Below are 13,214 nucleotides of genomic sequence, written 5' to 3'. Positions count from 1 at the left end.
CCCCCCCAGCCTGCCCTCCCTTCCATCATCCCCCCTCTCATCCCCTTCCCCCCTACTCTCCTGTAGGGTGAGATACACCTATTTAGTGTGTATTTCATTCCCTCCCCAAGCCAAATTCAATGAGAATAAGGTTGACCCATTCCCTTTTGCCTTCCTGTTCTTCCCCTCCATTGTAACCATTTTCCCTTGCCTCTTCTATATGAGACAGTTTACCCTATTCTGTCTCTCCCCATCTCCTCATTTTATTCCTCTCTCACCTCTTAATTTCACCTTTTAAGTATCATCCCTTCCTATTAAATTGGTCCTGTGCCCTCTATATCTACCTGTAAACATATACACATATTCACATATGTATTCATATGCCCATATACCCTCCTATATATATATTCCCTTCAACTATTTTCATACTGAGAAAAGTTTCATCAGTTACAATTATCGTTTTTCCACGTAGGAATGTTAATAGTTCAACTTTGATAAGTGGCTTATGATTTCTTTTCCCTGTTTACCTTCTCACAAGCTTTTCTTGCTTCTTGTATCTGAATGTCAAATTTTCTATTCAACTCTGGTTTTTTCATTTAGAATGCTTGAAAGTCCTCTATTCCACTGAATGACGATATTTTCCCCTGAAGCATGATACTCAGTTTTGCTGGGTAGGTGATTCTTGGTTTTAATCCCAGCTCTCCTCTGCCCTCCAGAATATCATATTCCAGGCCTTTCGATCCCTCAGTGTAGAAGCTGCCAGATCCTGTGTTATCCTGATTTTATTTCCACAATATTCAAATTGTTTCTTCCTGGCTACTCGTAATATTCTCTCCTTGATCTGGGAATTCTGGAACCTGGCTATAATATTCCTAGGAGTTTTCTTTTGGGGATCTTTTTCAGGAGGTGATTGGTGGATTCTTTCAAGCTCTATTTTGCCTTCTCATTCTAAAATATCAGGGCAATTTTCCTTAAGAATTTCTTGGAGGATGATCTCTAGGTTCTTTCCTTGATCATGGCTTTCAGGTATTCCAATAATTTTTAAATTATCTCTCCTGGATCTATTTTCCAGGTCAGTGGTTTTTCCCATGAGATATTTCACATTGCCTTCTATTCTTTCATTTGTTTGGATCTGTTTAACATCATTTTGATTTCTCATAAAGTCACTAGCTTCCCTTTGCTCTGTTCTAAATCTGGGGGAATGATTCTCCTCAGTGAGCCTTTGAGCTTCTTTTTCCATCTGGCAAATTCAACTTTTTAAGGCATTCCTCTCCTCATTGCCTTTTTGAGCCTCTTTTGCCAATTGAGTTAGTCCTTTTTTTTAAGGTGTGATTTTCCTCAGTCACGCTGTTAACTCTCATTTCATAATTTTCTTGCATTGTTCTCATTTTTCTTCCCAATTTTTCCTCCACTTCTCTTATCTGCTTCTTAAGGTCCTCTGTGGCCTGTAACCAGCTCATATTTTCCATTGAAGCTTTTGGTGCAGGAATTCTGACTTCACTGTCTTCCTCCTGTTCCATGCTTTGTTCCTTTTTGTCTCCAAAATAGGAGTCTAATGTTGGAATCTTCTGTTTGCTTTGTTTCCTTTGCCTGGCCATGTCGCCCCTCAGTCAGTTGACCCCTGGGCTTTTTGCCACAGTAGGACTCTGCCACCAGACAGGGGATCTTCGTCCCAAATGCTGGGGTTTTCTCAGCTGCCGGAGGTATTAGTTGGGTACCCTCTCTGAAGCTTCCCCACACTCTGGCAACCTGGTCACACATCCCAGGACCTCCACCCTAGACTGCAATCCAGATCCAAGCAGGTTAAAGCAAGAGTGATTACCCCTCAGACTGGTCACTTGGTCCCCCTACACTCTGCAGGCCAGGAGCTGAAGCTGCTACATGATGGGGGCGCTGCAGCCCTCAGTGATTTCTCGCGCCAGGGCAAAAGTCCACGCACTCCCAACTACTGGGTCCCAAAATCCACAGTGCACTGACCTCTCATTTTGTCCTTCGCATCTATGTGTTGATAATTCTAGCCTGCCACAGCTGCTGGTGATTTGGAGTCCCTCTGGCCGGTGGCTGGTCAGGCTCCCCCGGGGCTAACGCCTCTGGCTCACATGGGCCTGGGATCCACTCCCAGAGCACTGCGCTGGCTGGTTCCTGCCGGCCTGCCAGTCTGTTCTCAGCAGGAGGTTAGCTTCTCTGTGTCATTTTGTGAGTTCTACAGCTCCAAAGTTTGTTCAGAGTCCTCTTTTGCATGAATTGGGGGAGGTGGAAGCTGGAGCCCTGTGGAGGTCTTGCTTCTACTCCGCCATCCTTACTCCACCCCGAGTTGTGAAGGATTTTAAAAGCCAAACAAGCAATTTTATTTTTGATCCTAGAGATTTTAGGGATCCACTGGAGTTTGAGGAGAGCATAATGACATGGTCAGACCACTTTGACTTTTGAGTGGAAGATGGATTGGAATGGGGAGAAACTTGAGATAGGAAGACCAGGCAGAAAGCTTTGCAATAGTCCATACTTGAGGTGATAAAAATCTATACCAGGGTGGTGTCTGTTAGGTAGAGAAAATGGGGATGTATATGAGAGATCTTATGAAGGTAAAAATGATAAGACTTTAGAAATAGATTGGATATGTAGAGTAAGTGCAAGTTCAGAGTTTAGGATTATGTCTTGATTTAGAAACTGCATGGCTGGAAGGAAGATAGTGGTACTCTTCATAGTAAGAGGGTAATTTGGAATAAAAGAGAGTTGGAGAGAAATGAGTTCTGTTTTGGACATGTTCAGTTTTAAATATCTGTGGGGCATCTAGTTTGCGGTATCCAAAAGGCAGTTGTTGACTGGAGTTCAGGAGAGAAGTTAAGCTGCATATAAAGCTTTGGGAACTATTTGCATAGAGATGATAATTGAGTGCATCATTGCTGATGAGATCACTAAATGATATACTGTAGACTAAAAGAGGACCCAGATCAAAGCCTTGAGGTACACCCATGGTTAGTGTGTGTCACCTGGTGGAAGATCCAGAAGTGGAGAACAAGTCAGGTAGGAAACCAGGAGAGAGCAGTGTCAAAAAAACTGAGAGAAGAGAGAGTATTCAGGAGAAGAATGTGAGAAGAAGAAAACAGTATTGAAGATTGCAGAGACGTTAAGGATGATGGTTGAAAAAAAGCCATTACATTTTTGCAATTAAGAGATCATTGGTGACTTTGGAAAGAGCAGTTTCAGTTGAATATTCAGGTTGGAAGCCAGGTTGCAGAGGATTTAGAATCCAGTGAGAGTAGAGGAAGTGGAAGCACCATTTGTTGCTTTCTCAAGAAACTTTTAGATGAAAAGAGGTGATAGGCTATAGAATGATAGGTAGCAAATGAGGGATTTTTAAGGTTAAAGGAAACATAATGATGTTTGTAGGCAGCAGTGAACGATCCAGAAAACGGAGAATTTGAAGTTTATGATAGAAAGTACAATCTTCTGGGGGAAATGGGATGGGATTGGATTAAGGATATATGTACAAGGATTTTCTTTGACAAGAACGGTCTTGTCTTCTTGAGAGAAGGTGTGAAGGAGGACATGGTAGAGTGATTTGAGAAGAGGAGGAAGAATATAGAAGACTTGAGGTAAGGGAAGAATTGGATCTTTAAAGTTATATCAGAAAAGAATAAAGGGAATACCATGCAGCTTGAAGGGCCTACTCAGTATTAGATTGCATAAATTAGTTCTAGAGCCTATCTGAAGCCTGTCCTTACAGATGGGGAACTGAAAAGGATAGGGTTCCTCTCCCACATGAAGCTCACTTTTGTTGAAGAACAAGTATTCATATTTCTTTTCCCTGTTTTTCTTTCTCCTCAGTACTTTGAAACTGATGATCCAGAATTTTATAAATCCAAGGTTTGTTTCATTCTCAACAATGATATGAGTGAAATGGAACTGGTTTTTGCAGAAGAGAAATACAACAAATTGGGACAGCTGGATAAGGTGAGAGGCAGCACTAAAGCCCATGTCCTTTTTTCATGCTAGCATAGAGAAGGATAGGAGCTTCTTCCTTAGTCTTGCAGTGATAAAGGGATGCCAGTCTAGCTATTAGTTATTGAACAAATTACTCCTTTTACCTGTTGGTGTAGCCTTGTTGTTCCCCTCTAGAAAAAAGAGACACAATGTGGGGATAGGAATCCTACAATTGTAGTGCTTAAAGGAATCTTAGAAATCATCTTATCTAGCCTTTATAGAATAAGAAACTGAGGCCAAGAGAAGTTAAGAGCCTTGCCAATGGTCCCACAGTTAGTTAATGGCACAGCTGGTGAGAACCCATGCTTCCTAACTTGTCTTGTTCTTATTACTATACCTTTTTGGAGAAAAGAATACAGAAAAGTTTAGGAAAACATCTGTCCCCACTTTGGAAACTCTTTCTAATTTTTAATTCTAATGAAATAGCAGAATTCTCTTTTTTTTTTTTTGTCTTTTTTGGAGGGGGGAAGGCAGGGCAGTTGGGGTTAAGTGACTTGACCAAGGTCATACAGCTAGTAGGTGTCAAGTGTCTGAGGTCGAATTTGAACTTAGGTCCTCCTGACTCCAGAGCTGGTGCTCTATTCACTACTCCACCTAGCTGCCCTAGTAGCAGAATTCTTTAGACCATCTATCATTCCTCCTTTCTGTGATATTTTATGGCATTCTTTACCCAGTCTTCTCTGCTTCTTGTGTGTCCTGTAGACTCACTGCTTAGTTGAGGAGTAGACATTATAAGTGAAATCAGTGGTGATTGAATCTTTTGACTACTGAGAGGTTGAGCCATTCAGCAGTAAGTTTGGTAGGAGTCCCTTCTGTAGTATTGTCCCTATAATATGACTAAAACAGGAAAACACACCCAGAAACGCAATCCATAAAAATAACCACTGCTATAACGCAGAAATAATTAAGAGCTTTGTTGAGCTTGAGGAAATGGATCGAGAAGTGAACTTGGTGAACAGTCAGAACTTATAGTGAAGTCTAATCGTCTAGTCTTTGTAGAACATCACCTTTTTTCCATTCCTCAAGTCTCATTACTGTTTCAGGTTGTAGAGCTCATGACTGGGGGAGCTCAAGTCCCAGTCACTAACTCAAATAAAACCTTCTACTTAAATTTGTTGGCACAATATAGACTGGCCAGTCAAGTTAAAGATGAAGTGGAACATTTTTTGAAAGGTAAACTTTTGTCTGCTCTTTTTGTTTTGATAGCTATAGCACCCTTAATAGCATTGTAGATTTGACTTCAGTTTTGCTACTCTGTTTCAGGCCTGAATGAATTAGTTCCTGAAAACCTTTTGGCTATTTTTGATGAGAATGAACTTGAGGTAAGTGCTTGAATTCCTGAGGCCCTGCTTTGGTTCCTGGCACCTGGCATGTAATACCTGGCACATATTAAAACTTGAATAATGTTTGTTGAATTAATTAATATGTATATTGATAAATAGTTATTTTATTTCTTGTCTGGTATGGAATATAGGAAGACTTTTATAGAGGACTTATTTTTACTTTTGCCACAACCTTCTCTTCATTGAACACTTTTTAAGTCTTTCTTGCTTCATTAGACTATAGTAATGGAGACTCTAGAAATGGCCAGTCACTTATAATGAATGATCATGTTGGGTGAGTAGATGGTGCAAATGGGTTGGCATCAGCACTGTTGAAGGGAATGTTAACTTGGATGCAATTACAGATTCATCAAGGTACTTAGGAGCAATATGAGAGGCTCATTTTATAGTGTCCAGGATTTTCTGAAAAACCTTGGGAACTTTGAAACTTCAATAACTAAAGCTGTAGGTCTGACAACATTTACCTGTAAGCAGTGTTTAAAAGCATCCTTAATGGCATTTGGGGGAACACCATCACATAGTATTCTTATTTCAGATTTGTGGCAAACACAGAATGGTTACTGTAGACCAGAAGGTAAACTGCCTCCTTGATGAACAGAATTGAAGTCCATACTATCTGTCAGAAGAGCATTCAGTTTGCCACTTACTGATGATTTCTGTCATACCTGCAACCTAAGTGAAGTTCATAAATGAAAAGCTTAGATTTTTTTAAAAAGGCCTTGACTTTTTTATAGATAGGATGCATTCTGCAAAATGGGAATGCTGCTGCTTTGAGGCAGCAGGGTTACACTTGTGTTTGTACTTGTTAACAGAATTTTCTTACATCATGGTAATGTGATACCTTTTGGGTGGTCTCTATGGCATTTGTATATTATCGGGTATCTTGAACCCTTGGATTATAGAATCTAAGTGACACTAATTGCCTGAAGTTTCTAACTGGTAAGTAAAGGACTTATTTTAAGGTTGAAGAACTCTCACCTCATACTTTTACTATTGTCATATTTATGCATTTGGGCAGACAGAAAGGAAAAATTCTTTGATGATTTTAAATTTCTGTTAGTTCTATAGACTCTGTGTGTGTGTGTGTGTGTGTGTGTGTGTGTGTGTGTGTGTGTGTGTGGTGGGCATCTAGGTGGCGCAGTGAATAGAGCACCGTCCCTGGAGTCAGGAGGACCTGAGTTCAGATTTGGCCTCAGACACTTAACACAAAAACTAGCCATGTGACCTTGGGCAAGTCACTTAACCCCAATTGCCCTCCAAAAAAAAGCAAAATAAAACAAAGAAGAGGTTATTTAATAGGTTTAGTTGGTTCTAGTGTTTGTATGGCATATGAATATTACATCTTCATTTCCAGTTACTATGTATTGGATATCTGTCAGACTTTGAACCAAGCAAGAACATCATTTGAGCTCTGAAATTATTAATGTACTTATGTTTTTATTATTCACAGTATAGTATAGTTTTCCATTTATCTGATTGAAGTAGGGGGAGTTAAGGACTAAAGGTGAGAGAATTAAAGTTTAATTTTAAAATGACTGTAGGCAGGTAGGAAGGCATATCAGAAACATTGAGACTTGGTTTGAGTGCTTCCATTGAGACAGGAGTACCTCCTTGCTTCCTTCAGTGCTCATGATCTGCTCTGCAAGGCTTAAAATAACTACTGTTGATTCCTTGTCCACGTTTGTTATTTCTCTTCACAGAAGTAACTAGCAATTACTCTTTTGCCCCCAAAACTTTTGATGTTAGGATTATGACCTTGCTTTTTTTCTCCTAAAATTTTGACTTACCTTGTCTTTTTTTCTCCTAAAATTTTTACTTTCCTTACCCTCTTTAGATATCATCTCTTTTTTCAAGATTTTTGCATGTTGGTCTAGGAAATGGGTAGTATTTTTATCTTTGGTGGTGTCATTGGTTGGATACTTACTTCAACAAAATATAGGAAAGGATCATCTAAGAAAACCTAGTAGAAATTGCTTCCTTTTGTTACAGCACTTAGTTGGTGAGTATGCTCCCATTAATTTTTGCCAATCTCCTTCTAGCTGCTGATGTGTGGTACTGGTGACATCAATGTCTCTGACTTCAAGGCACATGCTGTGGTGGTGGGAGGCTCATGGCACTTCAGGGAAAAGGTAAATAGAAAAACTTTTGAAATGAATAAAAAAATTAAATATTTTGTTTTTATATTATCTTTATTAATCTTTATTTCCAAACCTATCCCCACTCCCTTGACCCAACCTTTGTAATTAAAAAGAATTTTTAATAGGAGAAAAAACAGCTTTTCAGCAAAACTAACCAAATCATCAACTGAGTTTTGACAGTATGTGCAGTGTTTCTCATCCATAGTTGTCCACCTCTGGAATGAAATTTTTTCATCTCTTTTTTGGAGCCAAGCTTGGTCATTATAATTACATGATGATTAGTTTTGTAGGGCTTTTTGATGTTGTTATTGTTCAGAAAGAAATTTTATAATTAGCTACTCTCTCTTAAATGAACAAAGGTAAAAAATTATACCTCATCATATCAGGTATCCCACCTTGCCATCTGGGAAGCAGATTTCAAAGTGGAAACAAACTGGAGAATTCTGAATAAGAGACTGTGAAGAAGGTTAAAGGGAATTAGAGAAGTAGACATGTTTAATGGAAAGGCATGGAAAGTAGAGGTGAGGAGATTGAAATGTTAGAGGAGCCGAATCCTTAAGGGCTTTCCTAGAACATGCATCAGGAAAATCAGAAAGTATGCAGTACGAAATATAAATAACCAACCAGCTAACAAATATTCATAGAAAAGGTTAATTACAGCATTTGTTGACTACTGAAGTAGACCAGACTGAGACTTGCTACTTTCAGTCAAGGGATTTTGAGGTAATCATTTAGTCAGTAATTTATTGAACACTTATTTTGTGCTGGGCACAGAGCTAAGTGCTTGGGATGCAAAGAAAGACAAAAATAATGTCTTTACCATCAAGGATCTGACATTCTAATGGAGTTGAGAAAACATCTACATAGCTAGGGACAAACAAGATACAGAGACAAGTCCCCAAGGAAAGGCACCAGCATCTACGGGACTGGGAAACACCTCTTGAAAAATGTGGGATTTGAGTCGTCATGAATGAAGCCAGGAACACCAGTAAGCAGAGCTGGAGAGGCAGAGTGTTCCAGGCGCTGGGGACAGCCACTGAAAAGAGTTAGGAAATGAGGGGCAGCAAGTAGGCCAGAGAAACTGGGTTGTAGAGTGGGTGGAGGGTAAAGAGTAAAGTATAAGAAGAGGAAAGGTTGGACAGGGCCAGATTGGAAAGGTCTTCCAATGCCTGACAGTTACTTTTGGCACCATTCTGCTTCCTGAGTAGGATGAGATTCCTTCCTGGTCTTAGAATGAAGCAGTCCCATCACCAGTGCTTTGCACACATGCAGCAATTAGAGCTAATCTTAGAAGAGATCATTAGACATAATCTTTCCTTTCCTTACACTTTTGAAATAGCAGCTCTCAGTGTTACCCATGTAATTCCTAAATATTCCAGAATTTATTTTTTTATTTCCTAAACCATCAGGCTGATCGTCTTTGGGATAAGTTCCTTTTTCTTGATTTTTCTGACCCCGTGCTATTCTTTCCAGGTAATGAGATGGTTCTGGACTGTGGTCTCCAGCCTCACACAGGAAGAATTGGCAAGATTGCTTCAGTTCACAACTGGCTCCTCTCAGTTGCCACCCGGAGGCTTTGCCGCCCTCTGTCCCTCATTCCAGATCATTGCAGCTCCAACCCATAGCACGTTACCCACTGCACACACATGGTAAGTGGTGGACCATAAATGGCATCCTTTTGGAGGAACTTCTTTCCACCCCTTGTCCTATGTGACCAGTCATTGGTAATATAATTTAATTGATTTTCTTCTTGCCTTCCAGTTTCAACCAGTTGTGCCTCCCAACATATGACTCATATGAAGATGTGCACAAAATGCTGCAGCTGGCCATCAGTGAGGGCTGTGAAGGCTTTGGCATGCTCTGATCAACTCTTCTCCTCTCCACCTGACCTCTGGGTTTTCCAGAGTGCCCTGACTGCACAGTTTCCTTTCAGGCAGAGCATAGACATAACCTTCGGTCCTCAGGGCAGACATAACAGTCAGCCAGAATATGTTGCATGCTCCCCCATTTCTGGAATATTTTGCCACCTGTAGGCCTTGTCCCTAAATTCCATATTGTTTCCTTCTCCTCACCATATGCCATTTTGGTATGGTACATAAACATTGGAAACTTTTGGCATGTTATCCATCTAAGAGAAGAGGAATTTCATTTGGTCCTCAGGGAGCAGATCTCTGTAGTTAGGATGACCTGTCTTGTAGAAGGCTGTGCACCAAGGACTCTTGAGCTCCATTGGACATCTGGCTTGCTGGAAGCCTTAATATCTGCCCATGCCTTGCTCCAGCTCCCTCTGCTAATGCTCCCCAATGGAACCCTCATTTCTCTCCCCTCTGGGATTTGACACAGCCTCAAGAGCTTCTCTGTGGAAAGGATGATATCTTTTCTCATCAGGAGCAGAGAGAACCATAGTAACTGCTATAGGAACTGGCCAGTCTGACTCGTCATTGCTTTGTTTCCCTGCACAAAGCAGTCATACATAGGCCATAGCATTGTACTACCTCTAATGGGAACTGGCAGCACAAAGGTGCCCTTCTCTTGGTGTCACATGACACAGGGCACAAAACTGGAAGAGGAGCTGCTCTTGTGAGCATTTCCAGAAGAGCTCATAAAACCCCAGGAGAATTCTTTTGATGGGGTTTTTTGTTGTTGTTTGTTTTTCCCCCTCTTGAATTCACACCAGGTGAAGAAAGCAGACCAGGTTTAGAATATATAAGATGATAAATTTATAGCCTCCTAAGTTGAACATAGTGGGTATATCTCAACCTTTAGCTATAGTAGAATCAAGGGGCATTCTGGAGTGCACGGCTGGCTTGGAGGCCACTGACACTGTGCATTAGGTTTCTTTTCCCACAGAGGTTCAGCTTGGTCTGTTCACTTTCCTCCATGTTGGACAGTCTGCTATGTCCTGTGAATCTTTATTTTGCATGGCACTAGTATCTTGTCCTAAGACTCTGCTAGAGAAAATTTTCTAGCATAGGAATCCTATTTATTACCTATTTGACTTGTACTAGAGAAATCTTTCTAGCAAAGGATTACTATCCCTGGTAGATATGATTTAATTTTATTTTTCTTCTTAGTATTTTCCCCATTCTAGGAGTACTGAGGCAAAGAGAAAGGGATGTAGAGTTCCTGAATTATGGCACACTACTGATCTGTGGTAAAGCCTTCCTATGTCCTTTCTCTCAGGTTCAGGGCACTAAAAATATGCTTTAAAGAGACCTACTTTAATAGTAAAAGTTGAGCTGTATCAGTGCCTTCCCCTTATCAACCAGGGGTGTGAGGGGTATGGGCAACAGGAAAGGGAAAAAAGAAATTATGAATACTAGTTTCTGAGAAGCTCTGTGGAGTGTGTTGACTGGTGGAAACTGGCAAAGCTCTCTTGAAAGATTTTCTTTTTTTTATCATAAATTTGAATAATAAGAACAATTGCAAGATTAGAAATTTCTCCCATTTGAAAAGTTTCCATTTTCTTTTTCTTTTTGGAGGGGGAAGGCAGGGCAGTTGGGGTTAAGTAACTTGCCCAAGGTCACAACAGCTAGTAAGTGTTAAGTGTCTGAGGCCGGATTTGAACTCGGGTTCTCTTGACTCCAGGGCTGGTGCTCTATTTGCTGTGCCACCTAGCCGCCCCAGAAATTTCCATTTTCAAGGATGCTTTGCTGTGAGACCCCATTCTCAGTGTAGCACTCTACACCAAGAATACTACAAGCCATTTTTGTTGTCAAAACCAGCAAGTACAAGAGTCCTAAGAAGAGGCAGAACTTAGGGCAGGGCCTCTGCTTCCTGGAAACCTCCGTGGGAACCAGTAGGGACAAGCCCCCTCGCCCCTACTCCTTGCCCTCTCCCTGAGCTGCTATAGCTCCTCTGTGGCTTCAGTCTCTTTCAGCTGTCATTTGTTCTTTCTTGACCAGGGTGCTGTCCTCTCCCATCTGCTGGAACCAGAATCCTGCAGCTGGGGCCTTAGCACTCCTAGATCCTCCATGCCCCATGTTTACTGCTCTCCTCAGGGACCCAGACAGGGTGTTGCTTCTTGCCTTAATCCTCTTCCAGTAAGATGTAGGAAGGCAAGTGCAATCACTACCCTGGAAAACAGGAACAACTCTTCATCCCTCAGGCCCAGATAGGGGTTTCCAGCTTTGGGCATGTGGACTGCCTCTGTGATTTTCCTGTGGTGGGACCTCTTCTGGATCCCCTGATCACCATTCCAGTGGCCGTCTAGAGACCTTACTGCTGGGAATTAAGGTTATTTCTTTGGCTAGAAGTATGTCCTGTTGAACTTTTGTTTTAATATTCATTTAGGGGGACTTGGGTCCTATAATAGTCCTCTAAGGTCAACCCCATAACTGTAGTGGGTCTTCATTGTCTTTGTTAATGAAACCTTTTGTACTTACTATCTATTGTTTTGTTTTGTTTTTTTCCAGCCTCCAGTTTACCCTGCTCCTTCATTCAATCCAAAAAGTCTCTTGGCCCTATCTGATCTTCCCATCCTGCCCTTGGAACTTAACAATGGGGGAAGATTATTAATTTTTTGGCAGTTCTTGATATGTATCTTTTTGGTCGGCACTTTTATTTATTCCCTCATGACTGAGGTGCTTTGGGGTTAACTGAGTTCACAACAAAGAAAAAGGCTGCATGTTTCAGGAACTTGAGGCAAGGGCCAGTCCCTACTACAGATTGGTGAGGCTGGGTAGGGTTCGATTCATGAGGGCAATTGCAGCTGATGATGTAAATAATTTGTACAATAAATAAAAGTTTAAAAGAAAGAGTAAAGAATATGTGTGTTATTTAAAATAGAAACTTTTAATTTCCTTAAGCAGTATTAAAATCTCTTGTTTTTACATGTAACTGGGGAAAAATAAAATACTAAATAAATTTTTAAAAATTTTAGCTAAAAATAATCTCTTAGAAAAGCTCAAATCATCTGGGCTGCTTATGGAGAAAGTAGCTATGTGAGACTGTCCAAAGAGGCACTATGTCATGGGAACTAAATGGAAAGTCTTGAGTGAAGAAGGGAGAAGACTCTTATACCTAGAACTAGAAGGATGTTAGAGGTCATTTGATCTAACCTCATTTTCCAGATGAGAAAATTCAAGACGCAGAGAGGAAGAAAGGGTTCGAATCCAGGTACTGCCTCCAAACTCACCATTGGGGTGGGTCTTTATGGAGAAAGCATCCATGTTAGAGAGGTGATAAGATAAAAATTATTTTTCCTAAACCGATTAGCAGAAATTCTTCATTTATATGCTTGAGAGCTACCATCCTCAGTATGAAGCAGAAAGCAGAGGCACACAAGAATGATATCTTTTTCATACTTCCTTTCTAACTAGAGGAGAGAACATTATCGAGCCAATTTGTTGGAGTGGATGTAGAAAGAGGAGAGGGTTGGACAAAGTGGAGAAAGGCCGATGGCTGATTTCAAATGTTTCCATTTTTCCTCACTAACTGATTGGTATGCAGGTCTAAGCCTTCACAGGAGTGCTCATATTTAGTTGTAGGGATGGAAATGCTCCTGGCTGTTGGATAGACCTTCATTTTCGGGCTGTGTATGTCAGTGGATGATATAAACAATGGGGCTAGACTGTAGCCAATAACTATCTTTTTCGCATTAACACAATAGTTAACATTAATTTCTCCACATTTATTTAAAAAACTAATAGGTTATGGTGGTAGAACTCAGATGCTTGCTGTAGAAGAGGAAGAAAGAGAAGGAAATAAGCACTTCTGTAGTGCCTGTTCCTGCTCCAAGCACTTTGGACAAAGGTCTCATTTGATTCTC

General features: G+C 40.7%; 1 protein-coding gene across 5 annotated transcripts in view; it reads left to right on the top strand.

The window, feature by feature from the left end:
• Window positions 1-12,191, top strand: part of AREL1 (apoptosis resistant E3 ubiquitin protein ligase 1) — a 70,135-nt gene extending 57,944 nt beyond the window's left edge. For 2 of the 5 annotated variants that reach the window (XM_069092223.1, XM_069092222.1), the window contains exons 15-20: window positions 3,808-3,933; window positions 5,007-5,136; window positions 5,227-5,285; window positions 7,346-7,435; window positions 8,918-9,093; window positions 9,206-12,189. In XM_069092223.1, coding sequence (XP_068948324.1) covers window positions 3,808-3,933; window positions 5,007-5,136; window positions 5,227-5,285; window positions 7,346-7,435; window positions 8,918-9,093; window positions 9,206-9,308 — 684 coding nt within the window. In that variant the 3' untranslated portion in view covers window positions 9,309-12,189. Of the gene's footprint in view, window positions 1-3,807; window positions 3,934-5,006; window positions 5,137-5,226; window positions 5,286-7,345; window positions 7,436-8,917; window positions 9,094-9,205 lie in introns of all 5 variants that reach the window. The other 3 variants (XR_011169050.1, XR_011169049.1, XM_069092221.1) reach the window with 3 other exon arrangements.
• The last annotated feature ends 1,023 nt before the right edge of the window (window positions 12,192-13,214 follow it).

This window comes from Petaurus breviceps, unplaced genomic scaffold, assembly GCF_028583685.1.
Source record: "Petaurus breviceps papuanus isolate PSGF00001 unplaced genomic scaffold, PetGlider_PUasm1.0 189, whole genome shotgun sequence".
In the NCBI taxonomy this organism is placed as follows: domain Eukaryota; kingdom Metazoa; phylum Chordata; class Mammalia; order Diprotodontia; family Petauridae; genus Petaurus; species Petaurus breviceps.
Note: the sequence above shows the minus strand (reverse complement) of the source record. Positions and strands in the feature narration are given on the sequence as shown.